General features: G+C 38.9%; 1 protein-coding gene across 2 annotated transcripts in view; it reads right to left on the minus strand.

The window, feature by feature from the left end:
* The window catches only part of DCAF5 (DDB1 and CUL4 associated factor 5), a 70,882-nt gene that overhangs the window by 19,459 nt on the left and 30,316 nt on the right, over nucleotides 1-21,107 (minus strand). For both annotated transcript variants that reach the window (XM_039552700.1, XM_039552701.1), the window contains exons 6-7: nucleotides 14,067-14,280; nucleotides 54-120 (exon numbers count right to left, since the gene is read on the minus strand). In XM_039552700.1, coding sequence (XP_039408634.1) covers nucleotides 54-120; nucleotides 14,067-14,280 — 281 coding nt within the window. The remainder of the gene's footprint in view (nucleotides 1-53; nucleotides 121-14,066; nucleotides 14,281-21,107) is intronic.

A 21,107-nucleotide genomic window follows, 5' to 3' on the forward strand; every position in this document is an offset into this window, starting at 1 on the left:
AGATACCTGCCCCCCACTCTTCCTTCCCCATCTAAAACAACAACAACACTTACCTGCTTCTGGATCTGGAGGAATCCTCCACATATACAAATTGAAGTCATCAGAGCCCGAAAGGATATACTGTTAAGAATAAAAATAAAAGCCATTTACCACAAAGTATCACCTGAATTATGCTATTTTACTATTGATCTACTTCCTCCAAACCAAAAATGAGAAAGGATAATTTGCATCATTCTTTGCACCTCACTGATCAATTTACATTTAAATGGGGATTAAGTACCAGCATGAAAATGTTGCTTGTATAAATGGACGAAAATTGAAAAGCATATTTCATGTATCTAATGCTTACTGCCCAAAGTGTATGTTTGCTTAGCTAAATAAGGCTATGAATTTTGGTTGGCTTTAATATAAGCATGTCTAGATCTAGATCACACTCTCTATTTTGCAGCTTGCAACTCTGGTCTTTTTTGATGTTGAAGCCTTTCATCGCTTTTTCTCATCTCCTGTACTACCAAGGAAAACTCCATTAAACACCTACCTAAGAAGAGAGCTACCATGTCCATAACTCATCAAGCCAGACATGTCTACCAAGACCATCAAAAGTCAGTCACTGAGAATAACCTTGAACACCAAATAAAAACCAAAGCTAAACATTCACTGTCAGCAAATCTCAAATTGTTTAAACCTCCTCCCCCCCGCACGTTTATGACACATTTCATTTTTTTCCTGCTCATAGTTACTCTGAAGAGATGGAAGGCTGCCCTTTTCCAACAGTGCACAAATGATAAACAATCTCTTTATTGTGCAGAACTTCAGGCAATATGCAATTTAAAGTAGCTTAATATACTACAAGCAGACACTGGAATGACAGGTGACATTTGATGTGGCAAAAAGCTTATGCCTCTCAGTTTGGAGAGGCCACAAACTGCGCCTTGCCTCCAAGCACTTATTCTCCAATAAATGACAGGGAGTACAGTTCATTTCTCTCCCAAATTAGAGATTAAATGACATGTACTGTAACCAATGGCAGATTCCAGTTCCAGTTATACTGGTGTGGACAGTGTAAATCTCTATCCCTCAACTGACATTAGGCTGCAGTTTAATCAATACAGTCAAGAAGCTGGGTTTTTCATTTTATTATTATTGTTAGGTTAGGGGAAAGGGAGAAAAAGAAAGCAATGGAGCCAGTTTGTCCCTTTTCTAACCTTTGATGAGAGACAAATTCTGTTTTGCTTGGCTCAAATATAACTGGTTTCTGCCTTTCATTCTCCAGGCATACATAAAATCATCAGGCACAGTAACATCAAGCAGTGGGGAGACAAGTTCTGGAATAACACAGGACTGAGAAGCAAATAAACAAAAAATATACACTATCACAGAAAAAGTGGCTATAAATTTGCATATATTCTGTTTGCAATGCTAATTACATTAGTGCAGTGTTTGGATCTTTCCTGTCACAAAAATGCAATAACGACCCACTAAAATCCCTTCTCTGGTTTCCTGCTATCATAATCCAACCATTCTTTTTTTCCCTCATTTTTAAGAATGCAGGATGTGAGTAAGCCCTTATGAATGCAATTCTGCTCATTTTCTGACAGGTAAGAAGCACTGATCAAACAAAAGCTCCTTTAAAAGCCTGTGCACACTAGTTCAGCATCACTCATAAACCCATACTTTCCAAGCCAGAAAGTTATTTCTACAAGCCAACATGTTCAAGCACTTAGGCAATTTACCTTCCAAACTGACCTGATGGTGCCAGGAATATGTGCTTCCCCTTTCATTTGACTGCTCATAAATGTTAGCCCACAGCAGGCTGAGCCACTGTGCCAAAACTCCACAGATTAGGGCTCATATAGGAAACATCCCAGCAATTAGAAAGAAAGCACCTCTAATGTTTTGTTAAAAAAACGCTACATGGAAAGAAAAGTTTTATTTATATAGAGATGTTCCCAGCTGTTACTATTTATTACCAAATTGTGTTGTTGAAGCAGCAACTAGTTTGCCAAGGACACATGACTAAAAACAGACTTGTAACTAAAATGCCTAGAAAACTCAGTATCTTGAATTTATGACCATGCACCCCCTCCCCCCCACCACATATCACAAACCAACAATGACAGGGCCCCAAAGTGACAGATTTCAGATATCCTGCATGAGGCACACAGGACAGAAGAAACATGTTATTTACGTGCCAGGAATGGAGTGTCCATGAGACTCTTCAAACCTGCTCCCAAAATTATTTGCAGAGGAACCTTCTGTGTATCCTGTAAGATTCAATGGTCAATTGTGCAGGAAATCTCATGTATCACTGCCCATGGTGCAAAATACTACCTGCAAAGACCATTGACCCCAGTATACTCTGTCTTGCTTTGGAGACAGCAAAATTTAGAGTGCCCTTGCAGTGATGTGTAGTAATAGCAACTTGATGCACTGTCAGGAGTGTAAACAGGAGGTCAAGACAAGTGATTATTTCCCTTACATGGCATTTTTGAAGCCACGCCTGGGGTATTGTGTCTGGCTTGGGTCCCCCAATACAAGAGTGACACTAACAGATCAGACAGAGTGGACAAGAAGGGCTGCTGCAGCTGAAGGCCCATGTCCTGCAAGGAAAACCTAAGGGAACTGGTCTCGTTTAGCCAGAAGAAGAGAAAGGGAAGGGATAGAGTGGACCTCAACAGTTTCCCCCTCTCCAAAGGAATACTGAGCAGCCAGGGACAGACTCTTCTCAGAGGCATGCAGTGGTTACCCAGGAAGCAACAGTCACAAGTCGCAGCAAGGGAAATTCCAGCTAAGCACAAAGGAACAGCATGTTCAGGAGCATAACAAGCACTGCAACACAGCCCCAACACAGTGGAATCTCCACTCTTGCAAATCCAAAATTTACCTGAACAGTTCCCTGAGCAATCTGATCTGACTTTGAAGATGTTCTGCTCTGGGAAGCATCTTAAGTTGGGTGATCTCCAGAGCTCTCTTCTGACTGATTTTCTTCAAAGATTGCCAAAATAAAAAGGGAAATAATTGTCTTGGTGGATTGGGATTGGGCTTTGGGTTACAGGGTAGAGAGAAAGGAGGAGGGGAGAAGTGGATAGTGTCAGGAAAATGCCCACCCTAAACCTTTACACTCCATCAGACATCACAGCTTCATGAAAATACTAATGAGAAGACAAACTTAGGCCACAGAGACAGGATCTGCAGTTCAGTACATGGACTTGCATAAATTAAAGTGATCACAATTTGGGGAATTTAATGGAAGAAACTGACAAAGTACCTTAAAATGGTTCACAGAATCATAGAATGGCTGAGGCTGTAAGGGACCTTTAGAGGTCATCTGGTCCAATCCACCTACTCAAGCAGGGCCACTTAGGAGCTGACTTCCCAGAACTGTGTCCAGATGGCTCTGGAGTATCTCCAATGCCAGAGATTTAATCCAATCCTACCAACTTAAAAGGACTGTGAAGTCCTTCACTTCATTATCATTTTCAAGCCTAATGACATTTGCACTGATCAAACACACTTGGCTAAAGTATTCTGGAGTGAATTAGGAGAAAATAAGTAGGAATGAATTAAACATCTGCAATGCAATTATGTCCAGTCACAGAACAAGCTCAGCTCGGGATCTGAGCTGAAAAAGTACTTATGGCTTTAATCTTGACACAAGACCGCCATTAGTAAATGGCAAAACATTAACTGTTAAAGTCATGTACACAAGTTTGATGTTGTAAGCAGTGGGCTGTGAGTTGTGAACTTTTTATATAAAATTAAATTTTATTTTGATGGTTAAATCTGCCAATAATCACCAGAATTTGATCATATTCCACAACATATCCAAGTATTTTGCATCTCTGCCATTACACTGCCACCACTGTAGCAGTCAGCATTGTTTTCCGCTCTCTTTCCCAGTAAGGATACCTCTGGGGTACATGTTTTCCTGGCTGTTCTCACAATAGAGAATTGAATCCCCAAATGCATTCCTTTCGGTTTTTTCTGTAACACTAGGTGATATGGGTCTGACAAGTAGGAAGTGGCTTTTCTGGCCAAGACCAAGAGATTGCCAGAACCACCTCATGACTGTAGCCATTGCAAGAACAGTGCGCCACATGAAGCTTCAAGAATGGACACCCAAGCTGCCAAAGTCAGAAACACACCTGATGTCACATTTGGAAAAAACCCCTCAATTCCAATTAGTACTCTCTGCACAAGACAATCAGAACCTAAGGCCTCTAGAGAGCACAGCTGGACTGATGTTACTAAGACATTTACATGACCATCTGTGAAAATTTTTCTTTGATGTATTAATTACTAATAAAACAAGAAGCCAATATTCTCCTCACTAGTTCATAGTTGGAGAATAAGGATTAAGAAAATTAAAAAGTCACTCCCTAGTACTAGAAAAGTCAAAGAAGCAATTACTATTAAGTTCACCAAACTCTAGTTAATAAGGCTCAAATCCTGAGAGAATGGAGTAGACTTTTTAAAAGGAAGGAAAAGAAAGGGAAAAAGTAGAAGGGCTTGGGGAAGAGTAGATGAAAGAATGTCATCCTGCATATGGTTAGACACCACTTTAATTGTGAACAAGGATTTTTGGTCCTGAGGGGATGCTGGAAATGTAATTCCTAGCAGAGTACCTTCTATTCACTCAAAGAACAAAAGCACAGATAATCAAATCACAGAGGTAAGCCAGGGGGAGGCAAAAACATGTGCATTCACAGAGACAACTAAATAGCTAAGACATCAAGCACTGTCCTCCTTCCACCCTCCTCCCAAAGCCAAACTCAAGCTGAACATAACCTCAAGAACCACTGAAGTGCTGAATTAGGAATCAGACCAGACCCTGCATGAGGAGCTCAGATGTCTGGGGGGAACAGACCAATATTAAACCCACCTGTTTCATTGTCTGCATTTTTGCTGCTGTATCTGACCAGGACTTCAGAAATCAACATTTACAGTATTCACATTAACACAAGATTAGACAGAAAAAACACTTGCTGTTAATACTGGAGGTTTTTTAGAAGGGCAGAGTCAGCTTCTATGCCTAGCTGTTAGCAACAATGACAGGAAAAGGCTTCCAGATGACTATGAGCTGCTGATTCAGAAGTTTGCCTTAGAAGGAAGAAAACTCTCAGGCGTGGTTAGAGTCTGCTCCTGGGAGAAAACACCAATTCAGTCTGAGTTTCAAGTACGCATAAAATGCTTAAAATGAAACACCATCAGGATTCTGAAAGAATTACATTGGACTAGCACTCCCCACTCATTTCACTGTAACTCTTCTCATTTTCTCTCTCCCCAAGGAAATTACAGCAGTTGATATAAATAAATGAAGATCTAATCTGCTGCTATAGTCTCGTAACAGTAGCATTGGCATTGCATTTTGCAGAGTACTACCACTCTAGGGAATTTATTTTTTGTTCTTACCACTGCCAGTTTGAAAGCTTTCAAAATCCCACAAGCTGCATTTCCTCAGGTGCTACTGAATATGGATTATTTCAATAAAATTTTATCTAAATTGCACCTTATTTTAGTTTTCAATATCCCCATTTCCTGCTCCTATAAAATGTCCTTTTGCTTATGATCTACATCAGAGAGATTTTTGAGCTTTTGGCCCTAGATAAGGGACTAGCAGACAAGGATTGTGTTTCCAAAAGTATCAGCAAGTCTCTTGAATAACCCAACTAATGTAGGGGAGAACAAGAAGAATGTAGGAGACTTTGTCTTAAATGCACAAATAGAGAAGCAGCATCACGGTGTAATTATAAATGCATGCACAAGCAACAGGTAAAGGCTCAGAAATGATAAACATTAAAAAGTGAGTACTGCTAAGCTACTAGCAGGAAAATGCTTGTCAGATTTGAATTTCATGCTGCTGTTTACAGCTTTGAAAGAGACTAAACTTTTTAAATCGCAATTCCCACTCACTTGGGCATGTCTGCCCTTTCTGCAGAGGGGCCAATGAAACTTGGGGCAGAAAAGACCAGAGCAGACAGAATTTTTCTCAGGGTTTTAGTGAGCTGTACCTTAGCTTCTTCAAGTAATGCAAAACCCACATGCTAGGAAAGAAGCACAGAGGCATCCAAATTTGAAAGTTACACTGGTGCTTTGCACATGTCCTTTAAGAGACAGGATGTACAGGCCCTCTATTTTACCTGTAACATAATTCATGGGTGGGGTGTAGACTTCTGGTTCTTTTCCTACGACAACAGATAAAGAAACTGGTTTGGGGCAGTCTGCTAGTCTCAAGTCTTAATTCCTCTTGAGACTTGCACATCCCTTCTGTGGTGGAATATGCACTCATAGACATTGAGGAAACCACAGTTTGACATGAAGCATCACTGAAGTCTGAAAAATATTGTTTGTCTAAAAGAGATTGGAATTCACAGCAATCAGCTGTGAAAAGGAATCCATTTACATGAAGAATATAAAAACTGTGTATTTATCCAAGGAGGAAAGGTTTCCTAAGTAAACAGGTCTTATGCCATTTTATTCTTTGTGGCAGCTCTCTGTCTCAAAGAATTTCTAAGTGTAATTTCAAATTTGACAGAGGACCTGAAGATTCCAGAATTATGGACTGTCCAGAAATAATATTTTACAAAAGGGCAGCTGTCACACATAGGGGAGAGAGATACTCTGTAAGTAGCCACTGAAAACAAAGCAGTTTTGATACATAGATACATCCTACAAACTAAACATCAGGAAACCCAAAAGGGAAGTCAAAATCCCAATGATATCATGACAATCTGCTTCTCATGGAACTATTTTAAGGGGGATAAACAAGCTATAAACAAAAAGAAGCAAAAAGTAAGAAAGCTCCCCTCATACACACATGCATATTTGTCTGTGATTTGTTTGTGATTTGTCTGTGTATATGTGTATGTATATATATATATAAATATATATGTATATAAAAACCACAACCATGAACACAGGTCTTGTTATACATTACATGTTTTGTATGAAAAAACAGAACACAATCAAATTTTTTTATAGCTTCTTCTAGACCGTTTGTGGTGCCAAGACTGCTCCACATATCCTCCTTACAAAAAAAGCTCCCCCTGCTATTTTTCCCATTTTTAAAAATGACTGATAATTTACAATTTGATAATAATTTCATGATATCTGCATTTCCTGCAGGTAGAAAACCCACATATTTGCTTGCAATTCATCTTTCTATTGTTAGAGTACCTACTAACTGGATGGGAAACTAGGTAAGGACACAACTACAGAGGAGGAAAAGACTTTTTCAGTAGTTAAAAGGCATCAAGAAACAAAGAAGCAAGGAAACAACAGGGCAAAACAATTAAGAAATAAACAACAGTGAATTAGTCAAGTATTTCCATTTCTTTGCAATTCCTGATCTGTCAGGCTGGTAGCTTTACGTTGATGAATTCAGGTTTTTAGTATAGCATTCTCACTAAGTACAGCTTGAAAGACTGCTGTAATGATCATCAGCTGACTTCCACAGCAGGTATGTTCCCACCCACGTGTCTTGTGCTAACACTGGCACTCCTAACAGCAGTGGTTTGATTCAGTGGCTACAGCAGTAAAACCTCATACAAGTTGTCATGAGTCATTCAATATGGTATTGCCATTTACGTATTTCAACCAGATTCTATAGTGGTCAGATGGGTGCCAGCACAGCCCAAGGGAAGTACAGGATGTCCCCTCAAGGCCATAATGCCTTGTTTGTACCTCGAACTGCAACCCCCATTGTAGCAGCTCTCCCTGTCAGCAATTAGAGAAGTTCTTCTCTCCAAGGCAGTTAACCAGGAGATGACAAAATAATGAGCAGTCACCTGTGCAAGCTACTAACCTCTTATTCCTGTCTTTCAAAGAAAAACCTAAAGTAAGAGGATACATAACTGAGGAAGCTCTCTCTGAGAAGTGTTTTGGAAAACTTATGGCTAAGAAAAGAATTTGCCTACAAGCTATCTACACAACCTTTTATCTTCTGCTTTATAATACATTCTGGAGCACAAATTATGGGGTTTAAAAAAAATATTTAACAAAATCAAAGAGGTCTCACAACACTGTGAAAACAGACATCTTTTTTCACACGAGCCAGGACAGACTGTACTCTTTACATACTAACCTGTACTCTCTGGGACTGTTTTTCAAGAGGCTGAAACTGGCACAAAAAAGAGCTTTAAAGTTTTCCATCTCAGCCTGAGAATCAAACAGGTGCATCCGAAAGGCTTTTAACAACAAAAGCTTTGTTCCTCAGTAAGGAGCACACCTATCTCATGAACTGGAAAAAGTAAAGCTGCGACACAGCAGACTGGAGAAATACAAATTGCTTCTAGTACATAAATTTCAAAGCCAAAAATTTGTATTCCCACTCCCTAAATCCCTAATCTTATAAACAGCCAACTCTGTGTGGGGCAATTTCAAATGCTTACAGAAGCATCATTGGGAACAATCCATCAATGTTCTTACAGCTGCCTTTTTGTGATGCAGGAAGGCTGTAACAGTAATTTTATTAATGAACAAGAGCAACTTAGAAATCCTTACTGAGGATTTCTATGGCAGGGAAAATATTTCTATTACATTACAAAGAAATCAACAAGTTTATCTGAGCATATGAGAGGTGCTACTAAACTACAGATCTCCTGTGATGTACTATGAGGGAGATATGAGCCTGCAAAATTCAAAGTCTCCTGAGTCTGAGTTCCACTCCACCAGAATTTAGTTTCAGTATGGGTCCTTTTGGGCTTACGTATTGCTGTGCAGATGTCTAAAAACCTCCCCCAAGGGCTTATAGGAATGCAGAAGAGAAGGGAGACAGGAAATGGGGCTGGCAGGATGTACCAGGAATGGGGGAAGAAGCAATCAGAACAAGAAAGGTTAAAGAAAAACTCATAGCTCCTGCTGTCAAGACCTTGACTCTGAAGAGACATTTTCAGTATGAGCCTCCCAATGTCAATTACCAAAAACAATGTGGAAAAAAAAAAATAATTTCACTGCTAGCTAAATCTCATGTATGAACCTTATACGTATGTATTATGCATATAGCTGGAATTTAATCTGCTATTTAGATAAAGCAAAAAACAAAATACAGTCTCATCAGTAATTCTTGGAAGAAATCAAATTTAAAACAGAGTAAGACATCAATTTTCTTTTTATCCAAGCACAGCAACATATTTGCACACTGAATGCTTTTCATATATTAAGAAATGCTGACTGCAACAAGCTACTATTCATTAGGAAGTCGTCTGTGCACAGGAAACTTACGATACATTCTCTCAAAGAATAATTCCCTTTCTTCTTGCTAGTTCTCAAACCTAGACATTGATAAGCACTACTTCCCATGATAAATGACCTTCAAATTAGATGGCACAAAGAACACCACTGAAGAAAAGTTCTCTTTCTTTACAAAGGCAGTATACAAACATACAAGACCCCTGGCACCTACACAACTAACCTTGTTTTTGGAAGAGTTACATTCATGTAATAGTTCTGTCCTGCAAAAAGCTGGCTTGTCCCTAACCAGGGTTATTTAGAACACGGATTTCAACATAATGAGGGCTGTAACTTTATAGGGAGTTGGAGCAGCCTTGCAGTACCGTGAGCAGTGCATTCCTGAAACTCTCCTATACCAGTGTAATGTCAACAGAAAAGGCTGAGTGGTGATGTAATGTCTGAGGGCATGCCAGAGTCAAGACACTTTTTGTTTGATTCACAGGGTACAAGCTATTTCCCCCCACCCACACTTTTTTTAAACAGGCAATACGCAGTTGATTTTACAACCACAAGCGTTACAGAGCCTCACATTATCTACACAGGGAAAAAACAGGAATGAACCGATAGCATTCATCATTGTGACACAGGCAACAATCCTTGAGCAAGAAAAACTTTTGGACTATTTTAGTTTGGTTGGGTTTTGTGGTTTCTTTCTGGGCCTTTTTTATGCTGTTGCCCATCACTATAGCCTCTGAGGCTCCTACTCTTAAAAATACATTTGGGTACCTGAAGTCCTGCAATACTTTCTGTATCCTCAGATGCAAGAAGATATTTTCTATACCAGTCTAAAAACTAAAAATCCTTAGTATTTAATCAACATTTCCCAAATTCTAATGCTGACAAGAAGAATGGGAACTCCCCCAGCACCATGACATGATTAGAGAGTCTCACACATTTAATATTTTTACATAATCAAACATCTGTGCACACTAAAGTCAGTGGGGCTTGGGTGTATAAATAAACTGTTTTGTTTTTAAAATTCTGGACCTGGGTGCCCAGAAGTATGGATAAATTACAGTCTCAGACAAATCTCTACAGCCAACAAAGGCAGTGGGAAGCTGAGAGTCACCCTTGATCCATCCAGACTACCTAACCCTTCCTCTCTTTCACAGCTGTATGACTCAAGTGAGCTCCTGGATAATGCAAACGCCGTACAACTTTGAACCCATTTATAACCAACATCAGAGCTCTTCTTCAAAGAATAGAAAAATCGGTGTCATGTGAATTAGGTCATTACGCCAATAACATGGACAAAAGAAAAAGTTCTGAGCAAATGAAGGTGGGTGCAAATAAAACATCAACTAAACAATGCCTCTCAAGCTTTGGTAGTTGCAAGAAATAAGAAAAGCATGACTGTGGCATCTCTAGAAAAATGCTTATGTATATATATATACTGCTCATTGACTTTGAAATCAGGCTCACAAGGACTAGGACAATAAGTTTTGGAGGAATAGTTTGCAAGGCCACAAAGAGAAACTAAGCTGTTTATCTTCTAAGATCCTGTCACTTAGCTTGTGCTGCCACCCACAATACCTGCAACAACTCAAAACCATATAAGCATTTCAGAATGTGTTCTTAAACGTAAAACCTCAAAAAATCATTGCAGTTAACAAGTGAGTCCTTCTGCATTTTGTACCTTAAAGCATTAATGACATATCATTCTTTGCTAAGAGGTTTCAATCTACTTGTATCAGAGATGCTCCAGTGAAAGGAGGTGGTATACAGATCACTGCACACCTGCTGGTTGCAGACTTCCCTCTAGAGTGACATGTCAGGAGTTCTGGCTCAAAGTCCTTTTGGGTACCTATCACAGTCTGTGAGCACTAAAAAAACAATACTGAGGAAATATTAGTATAAAGTCTAATCCCCATCAGCAGACAAACCAATCAAACTATTCCCCAACGAGTAGTCTGTGTTCTATTTCTGCAAAGAAATTTCATCAATTTAACACACATACCCTGTCAAAGTAAGAACAATACTTCTGGTCATTTAGGGAAGTTAAGCATTTGGCCTCTTAAAATATAAGGGCAATGTCCAAGAGAACTCTTAAGTTGTGTGCTTGCAGCTCAGAATCTGCTCATTTCTGCCATATCAGAATCCAACTGTTCCATATGGAACAGGATGTTATTTACCTTTACTGTAGATTTTCACCACTGTGTTAAAACAAATTTCCAAAGGCAACCCAAAACTAACAGTTATGGGGTTTTAAACCCTGATGGTCATAATTTACAAGAAAACTTCCTGAGCAAACCACTTTCTATGTACAAACTTCAGAGAAAGATTAGCAAAGACTATAGTTCTGTGAGGAGCTGAGTCTTACAGAGCTGAAAGGCCATCTCTTCATCTCTCACCCATCTTCTGATCCCTATATCACATCCAAATGCTTGTCAGAGCTCTCTGGGTGTCAGTACAAGTCATTAACCCAGGAAAAGAAGTAAATGCTACTGCAAAGTTAGAAGTGGTATCAGTGAAAGGTCTTACATCACGCCTCTGCTGGATAAGAAAGGCCTCCCCCTTTCAGCAGTTCACTTTTTTCCCCAATGCAATTGCATTCTAAGCACTGATGAGTTAAAGATAATCCTTTCTTATTAAAGTTAAAATATACAATAGAAATGCTACTTTATGAGAGGAACTACCTGTGCAGACAACACATAATAATTTTTGAACATGGGAGACTCCCATTTTTAATTTACTATGCTCTATAAGAAAGGTAAATCTAACTATTTCAGACAGCTTAAAAGAGAAAAAAAAGATCAAGTTGGCAGTTTAATAAGGACGAAAAGAAGAATCGAAGACAGAGAAAATCAGAGGTGCAATGTGAAAGAATTGCTGAAGAAGTGTTCCTACCACAAGTGCCACTCACAATTTGAAACAACCTTCTTATCCACAAGTCCCTTCAAATGAGCCTTAGCTCACACAAAATTTTGATCCTATGAGGAAATACAACCAAGGTATTCTGTGAAGCTTACTTTGCATAGATCTCAAATGAAAGACATTCTTTATAAAGGCTAAGAACAGCAATATTAAAAGGTAGAGGGGACTGGAGCCAGATTAAATTGGATACAGAATTATTTCTTCTTCTGATGAATTCTGATTTGCAGGGGTGAAGACTTGTATACATGAAGCAAAAGCATACTTGTTGTATAGAAGGGCAAAACTCAAAAAACATTGTAGTTTTTTTATTCACCTTATCTATCTTACAGTAGCTTCCAACTCTAACCTGCTTTTCTAGATATACTTGCAACTGGAATTGGGTTCTCTGTAAAAGGCAGTCCCTAAGGGCTATCCCTAGTGTTGACAGTCTTAGTCACAGAATTTGAACATTACTGGACAGTTTCAGACATAGAGTTGGAGCATGTGTTGGCATTTTCTAAATTCATTATCTTTTTTCCTTCCAGTTAGAAGATGGGTACAAGCTTGTGTCTAAATGTCAAATTCCACATCTCTCTAACATTCCATATTAAACTTCATCTTCCCTATTAGCTTCATATAGCTTTATGTGAGAATATAATTGTCTTTTGCTCTGTTTTCCAACTCATAGCAGCATTATGTGCCGCTACTTATCAGAACAGAAAGTCTGTCAAGCCACAAGAATATAAAGTTTTTTAAAAATGTAGGCTCCTGAAGTATTGATCACCCTGATACAGAACAGACAAACTCTTCCTGTTAAAATAATACCATACCCATCAGAAAATAGCTTAGAAAGCAGAGCAACATATACTAAGACTTTCCTCTACATCTTTAGTAACAGATGAGAAGCTAAATTTTATGTCAGAGTGTACACAGCTCTACACTGAGTTCCAGAGGAGAAAAGTGTTATCTTTAGGCTGACTAAACAGTGGACCACAAATTGTCAGTGGTTTTCTTCTTAACCAATACATGTGTTTTCCCATTCTTTGTAGTAAGCCACTCAATTGTTTTAAGAGAGTTTCATTATCACATCTTCACAATCCTGTCAAAAGCTACGCAGAACTAAGGAACACTGCTCGAGTTCAGCGACATGAATGTATTTTCTACTTGCAATCTGAAAGAAGCTCAACTCTGCCTCCTGCAGCAGCAGCAATAGAATTAGTGATGAAATTCTTCCTGCAAGAATTTTGCTGATGACAATTAAGAAATTTTCAGACCATAGTTTGATACTATCATAGCTTGAAAATACATCTTTTGTCCTTAAACAGTGCCAGTGGTTATTAAATACAGTTGTCCAAAGACAATATCTGGCTCAAGAATCATATGAACTTCTGTTAGTCACTTGATGTGTGACCTATTTCTTGGTGATTAGTAGTAGGGACAGAGCCCTGCCTCAGTGAAGGAGCAGACTATTCCTTCCTAATCACCTGCCATCACCACTTACAGAACACTGACCTACAAAGACCTATCCTACCTGATCCATTAGCAGAGTATTAAAAGAGAAACATTATAATTTGAAATAAGAATCAGTAACTCTGTAAATATGCAACATTTACATTTTGTGGGATTGCCTCTATGTTACCCAGTATCAATATTGTAATGCAAGGAAGATGCTTCCTTATCCTATGTAGATGAGTAGATAACATTGTATTAATTGGACCGAAAAAGACTGCAAATATTTTCTTCTGAATATAATCTTCAAAGTAAGTATTAGATCACATCAAACAACAGGTAAAATTTATCATGTGTTTTGGCATACATTTTCCTTCTTTCACAGCCCACATTGCAAAACAGCTCTGAATAAGCCTGTACGTGTCCTGCTTCCTGTTTTACCTCCTGAATCAGAAAAAAGCCACCCTTATAGAAGTGTTCTCAAACAGTCATGGAAACTCTGGAGACTCAGGGCAGCATTGCTTGCTTATTACCTGATCACGATCGCCTGCAAAACAGCAGCTCTTCATAGTACAGGAGTTGAAGTACCCTTGGTTGTCAAACTGGAAGACAGGCAGCCGGCAGTGGATGTCGTAGAGCACCGGGGGAAGGCGCCGACGCAGTGCCAGCAGTTGGGTGCCATTACTGTTGAATCGGACGCTCATGGCACTCTGAAGGGAGAGGTTCCCACCATAGCGAAGCAGGGAACTGGGAAAAGACAAGTGGGAACAAGTGAGATGGGCTGCACATATGAATTGAACTACTTAAAGACAGAACTCTCTTTAATCTTACTGAGGCATTTCAATCCAACAAGCCCAGTAAACTATAATTTATTTAGTTTCTGCTTTAAAGCATCAGTTCCTGAAAAATCTTAGTACGAAACCTGAATGACAAGCTATCAAAATGCTATGACTGTTATGTCTTCAGAAGAGAAAAGTTAAAGACTGTGAGTAGTTTTGTTAATAACAAATACATTTCCTGCATAGGAGCAAAGTTGGACAGAGCACTTAGCCTTAAAAAGGTTGTCCTTTTACTTCTGGGATGTCTGCCTTTGAGACTGACCCTACCAGCATTCAGCCCTTCTTTTTGTTAGCTGGTTCTTTAATCCAGGCAGTTTTTTACCCCTGCTCTGGCACCAGATGGCATTTTATCCAAATGTAGATAGGCTGGCCATTCTCTCTCTTCTGCTTCTATTTATATCTCTACAGGGCATCAGAGGATGTTTAAACTCACAATCAGTTCCAGAAGTCTTAAATAAAAGGAGATCTTACTAACATGTTATTGCAAGAAATGCTAAAATAAGTCACTTAGCTAATCTCAAACTAGCTTCATCTAAAAATACTGCCAAGTAGGCAAGACAATTATGCTATCACATGACATTACTACCTAAAACTCTAATGTGTCAGGATTAGCTGGTTTCCTTGTCCCATATAAGGCTGTATGTTCAGAGCTGGAGTATTTGTATCCATTCTTATTGACATATACAAAACAAAACCAAAGGTTCACAAGTTTCCAGACTGTCTCTTTTAAAAAGTAACAGAAATGGAATTTGTTCCATAAAGGAACATAAAGTTAATCAAAGCACACCTTAAATGCAACTTGTACAGATCTTCTGTTCTTTTCAAAGACTTCATTCAGTTTGTGTATTTGAAATGATTGTGTGTAGGGAAAGTAAGACAAAGATGGAAGACATTTTATCCCTTTTTTTGTTCAGTGATCACTGAAACCTCCCTAAACAGTACTAGAGCTCAACCTTTTGTTAAAGTTCTGTTTTGAGAAATAACCATCAAATCTTGTTGAGAACTGTGACTTTTATGCCCCTTCTTGACCAGAAAAAGCATGCCAGCTCAGAATTTGTAAATTCTAGAGGGAAGTTTATTCACAGATTTTAATGCATAATACTTTCTGATACAGCCCTTTGCCCCAACAACTGCGAAAACTGAGTCACTCCACATGGATGGGAAGCCACATTCCAGGCAGGTCGAAGCACGCATCATTGCCTGAGATACTGTAAAGTTAAAAACCATTGTTCCTAAGGCAGAGTTAAACAAAACCAATACAAAATACAAGGCTCTACATAATGAATGCCCTAGAAATATCCCAATTTCACACACACACTTTTGAACTGAACAGTCAAAGCCAGGATGCCACAAAGGCACCAGAAGTCACATTTTCAAAGCCAACTAACTAGCAAGTTCTTCAAGCTGGGCACCAAAACTTCTGAACACTTGTATCAGCATGAACAGTCCTGGTGTCTCATGTTCTCCTCCAAAGTTGCTGAGCTTTTCTTAATCATGTTCAAGGTATTTAATTAAAACATGAGAGAATTTAATACTAGAAACTGTAACCTTAGAGACAAGGATTTAGGATCCCTCTCATCAGCCCTAGTTTCTGTTCATCAAGACCAATAAAGTACTCAGACAGCTCAAAATACTCAGGCATTAAAAATCAAAACCAAACAAGATAACCAAAACACACATGACATTTTTGCCTCCCCCTCTTCTGATAGGTCTTAGTAAGCCAATTTTTTTTTAATGGAATTTTCCACTTCCTTAAAAAAAGATACACAAATAAGCTAAAACATCATAAATGCCCCAAAGCCCCAACCCAAGCAAGACCTCAACACAAAAAACTGGCAGAAGAAACAATCCCAGATTTTTTTTGGCTAAGAAAAGTCAATTTTTAATAAAAAGATATGAGTTGTCCAGCATGAGTAAGAAGGTCATAACAAATATGCAACAACCAGACAATGTTTAGGTGCAGCCACTGCTGCACCAAGATTAAGCTCCTCTCCTCATTACCAGTTCTCCTCCTTAATCCAAACCACAGCCCAGAATTCTCTCCTGCCTACAAGTGAGTGAGCCTACCAGATGCCCCATCCTTTGAAGTCTTCAAGCAAAGTTTCCATGGTTACTATTATTATGCCCTGCCTGAAATCATTTGAGATTATGTTTTATAGCAATAGGAGTGCAATGTTAAACTGGCTTCCCTTCTGCTTACAGATGTTTCATCAAGCTCCTATAGCAGTCAAAGGTACCAAAGCAAACACTTGGAATTGAATTCTGTATTGTGTTGCAGTAACTTCATCATAGCAAAGCTCCAAAAGAATATTTTACTTCAGAAATTAAAGGAAGCAAGAGAGACTAGAACTTCAGAAAAAATGACCACATACACACATGAAAAGTCTAGAATTAAGGAGCTGCATAATTAATGCTCCTCTAAAGATCCACAGCTTTGCCTGCCTCAGACCCTCACTCCACACAATTCAGCCACACGTGTAATGGAAATACAGTTCATGCTGCAGTTTTTTTAACATTCGGCTCAAAAAAAAAGAAAAACAAACAAAAAACCAAACCCCCACACTAACAAAAAAACCCAGTGAGGTAGTTTGGCTAATACAGAAAGAAATACTAAAATAGCTGTTTGCCATTCATTTATAACCTAAGAGTAATGACTCTCCCTGCTTGCCTTAATTCTGGCCCCAAAAGTCTGACACTATAGCTCCAAGTGCAGCATTTTGCTGTACTAATCACAAGACAGCAGTTTTCTGTTTTCCCCACCCTGCTGTGTCCTGATTGCTTCCTCTCTGCCTCTTTGAAAGGATTTGTTAAATTAACTGCACAGTGTTTTCCTTTAACAAACTCTGAAAAGAGGCAGCAGGTAGTCAGGTGGGGATGAGGCGAACAAACTGACACAAGCCCCCACCAAACATCCATTTCCTGATCCAAACAGAGGAAAAATATTTGCTCTCTCTCTCTCTCCTCCTAGGACAGAACATCTGAGAGATATGTTCACAAATAAGAGGGAGGGAGTGCAGCTCATGGCTCTATCTTGGTGGCAAAGCTGCTCACCTAGTTCACAAATAGAGGATATATAAAGGATTTGAGAAGTCTCTCTTCCTCTGCCTCATACTGCAGGCAGTGCACATGGTAGCAGTATTGAGAACTGAGGAACCCCAGGACTTTGGTATCTTCCATCATAAAATTTTGTTGATTTTAGAACAACCGTGCTGGTTTTAGGAAAAAAGTAATAATTGCCTGAGATGACTTCTAGAGTATCCATCTCCATCAAAATTGCAGGAAAAAACCAGACAGCCCTCTCCAAGAAAGAAGCCAGCAGAAGTTATTTTCTACAGTATTAAACCACTACTAATACTTGCTAGTACTAAAGAGGATGTCTGAATCAAGAAGCTCTAAAGATCTTCAAACTCATCAGAATCAGGACTTTTGCACTTTCTTTTTCTGAGGTGTGGGGAGGGGAGAGGAAGAGACGTGCTGTGTTTAAGCATGTTCAAATGACTACCTCCGCTTTCCCAGTTGCACCAGGGTATTGCTCTGTACCTTTAGTCAGTTCTACTTTTAGATATTTTCACACAGGATTATGTGGGGCAGTGTAGACATGTTTGGATATGTTGCTCATGTTAGAACTGCCACTTCTGCCTGCCCCTTACTGCATGCACTAACAAAGGAATTTCAGAGGCAACACCTTGTTTCAGTTACTAAAAAGTTTACTGATGCATCATGCCAGAAGCAATACTCTCATCTTGAAGACACAGACCATGACAGCTAGTGAGAAATCTGAAGGCAATACTAAAAGGACACTTCTGAACAAGATGAGTGCTCTTTCTGCCAGAGGCATTATTTTTATGAATCCAAAACCAGACTACTCGGATTTACTCTGCTTCCAAATTTGGCTCACCCAGACAGCTGTGGAATGCTGATGTTGCCTACCAGCTCTGGAAGCAATATAGAGAGACACATGCACTTCGAGTTTTTTAAAAAGTCATATTGTATGATAAAGAGAAATATTTAGTCCACAGATGGAACATTGCAATCCAAACACATATGCTGGAGCTGGAGAGAGGCAGAGGAGGGAGAGAATGGACGATTATATGCAATATGGTCATTTCCATAGCTGGATACGCTGCACACAGGCAGCAGGCAAGGGCTAACTAAATACCAGCTCAGCCAAACAATGGAAGGCTTTGAATCCACGAGTAGCACCACTAATGTAAATAAATCGGTTTCTACTGGCACTTAGTGGGGTGAGGGAATAAGCAGTATCACTGCATTGCAGTATACACACTGTCCTTGGGACAGGGGTGTCATTTAAGAGGAAAAAGAAAGGAATTGGGCAAGGGAAAAGTGGTTGGTATCATAAACTGCAGTGAGTGAGACTAAGTTAATGAACCAATGACCTTAAAAGGAAAGAATGAACTGAATGCTTGTAACTAATACACACCATTGCATACAACTGTGTTTGTCAGCAATTCTGTAACCACAAAACTGAGGAACTTCTAACTGTGCAAAAAAAGAACTGGAATGAAACTTGGCAAACAAAATTTTGGCCTGGAAAACTGCAGAAAAGTTTGGGGGTTTATTTGCAAGAAAATTATTGTGTGTTTAAAAGGACACAATTCATATACAGTCTGAAGCACTTAGAGCTAAATTAACCAGTAACAGACAAGTCAGCACAATATCAATAATCATGCAGACCTTTTTAAAGTAGATTATGAGTCTCAGAAATCTCAAGATACTTTCTTTGAAAAGCAGATAAATTGTGTCAAAGTTTATGGCATTTCACTACAAGTATTGTAAGTGTTAACAAAAGTGAAGGAAGTCCATCAGTGTCTTAAGGTTAGAAGGTATACAAGCCATACTCAAGATTTTATTATTTTTCAGAAACAAGTTCATTTTTCTAAATTCTATCATCACTACTTCTGATTATCTTACTACCTTTACAAGAACTGCCTCCTAGAATCCTTACCAGAAAGTAAGGGGTATTTGCTTGGACACTGAACAATAACCAAATAAAATAAAGGCTGAGTATTGTTAGCAAAATTAAACATCTTTGTTTTCCTTCAAAAAGAAAGTACAACTAAAATAAACTCCATCCACCAAGATAATAAAAGTACAGAATTCAGGGTGAAGATTCTGCACGTTCAAGAACGTGACATTTCTTTGCTGTTTACTGTTAGAGTCAGAAACATGTAAACTAATACAAAATGGAATCTCACCATCATTAATGAACATTCATGCACGGCAAACTCTAAGGGGAATAGAAGCTCCAAATATTAAAATATTGCCCTCCAAACCACGAGGGCAATATTTTAATTTTTTAAATAAGTGAGATTCTTATCTGATAACTGACTTCAGAAACTAGAGCATTAAAAACATCAAACATCTCCATTTATGTACCCAGAGTAACCCGACAATGCAACAGCAAAGGCTCGCCTGGTTTGGCCCTTATGACCTAACTGAATCACTGAATGAAAATGTTGCTTCATCAGTGATCTCAGGCAGTTCTCCAAAAAGCATTATGTTTTCCTGTATTCTGCCTTTTAACTCAAGAATTTCAGTACTTTGAGGAAGATGGCAAGAGCAGAGGCATAAAGTATACTAAACTCTCCCCCTCATCTGTATTACTTTTATCCTTTCAGGATTTAAGGCTTACCTCTGCCATTAAAAAGACTGAACAGTAGCAAATGACAACAAGCAAAAAAACCACCCTTTTGGCTGAATGTTTCACATACTCCTCCAGCTCTAGCCAAGGTTTGTTTTGGTCCTATTAGAGACCTGTTCCCAAATATTCTCCTGCCCTAGGCTTGCCCTCACTAGAGTCAGCAGGCACAAGAGTGTCCTATTCTCACTCTCTGCTTGAATCATGTAGGTCTTACTGTAATGTAAGTAATAAATGAGATCTAGTAGGCAGACATTTGTTTTTCAGGAAAAAAAACGAACAAAAGAACAAACAACAAAAACCCCCAACCAAACAACAACAAAATCTAGCCATATTAAAAAAAAAACCAAAATAGAGAACACAATGTAAAAAACAACTGTCCAACAGCCACAAGCAAACTAGATGAAACACCTGATCATTTCCATCCTTTTCTAATCCCTAAATTCTCTGATCAGAGTCCATTATTCAGCCTGTTCAGAAATAGCACCTTGTAGGATGGAGTACAGACTGTGACATAGAACATTGCTCAGCTAAATACAGCAAAACACAAAGGAGTAGGTTCCATTAGATAACCAGATAAAGAAGATGCAAATACAGCCAGACTTGGCATTGGAAGATGACCCTTAGGCCAAATGAAGGAACAGTAACTGTTCCCAAAACCAAGCATTCACCAAAGTAGTTATAAAACAAAGAACATGGATACCAGAGAATGTTACCTCAGAAAAATATTCTGAGTGTAAAAGTTGGCAATTCCTCTTGAAGAATGAATCCATTTTCATATCTTATGCAGAATCAGTCATGTGTCAATACTGCAGTCCTATGATACATTTTTCCTACACATTTCTGTGCTGCAGTTGTTGTCTTGCATTAGGAAAGCTGAGTAACATCAGCCACAGATTTGTTCTTTTATCCGATAATATATACACTCACTACCCTTCTTTTCTCTAGTGAAGCTGCATGAATTTTTGATTTACTAAAACCACACAAACAGAAACTAAAGAAAACAGCAGCAAAAAGAAAGTAGGCCTTTCTTTTGTCAGGAAAATTCGCAAGATCCAAAATGCTCCTGCAGTAGA

The sequence above is a fragment of the Corvus cornix genome, chromosome 5, assembly GCF_000738735.6.
Source record: "Corvus cornix cornix isolate S_Up_H32 chromosome 5, ASM73873v5, whole genome shotgun sequence".
Classification (NCBI taxonomy): Eukaryota; Metazoa; Chordata; class Aves; order Passeriformes; family Corvidae; genus Corvus; species Corvus cornix.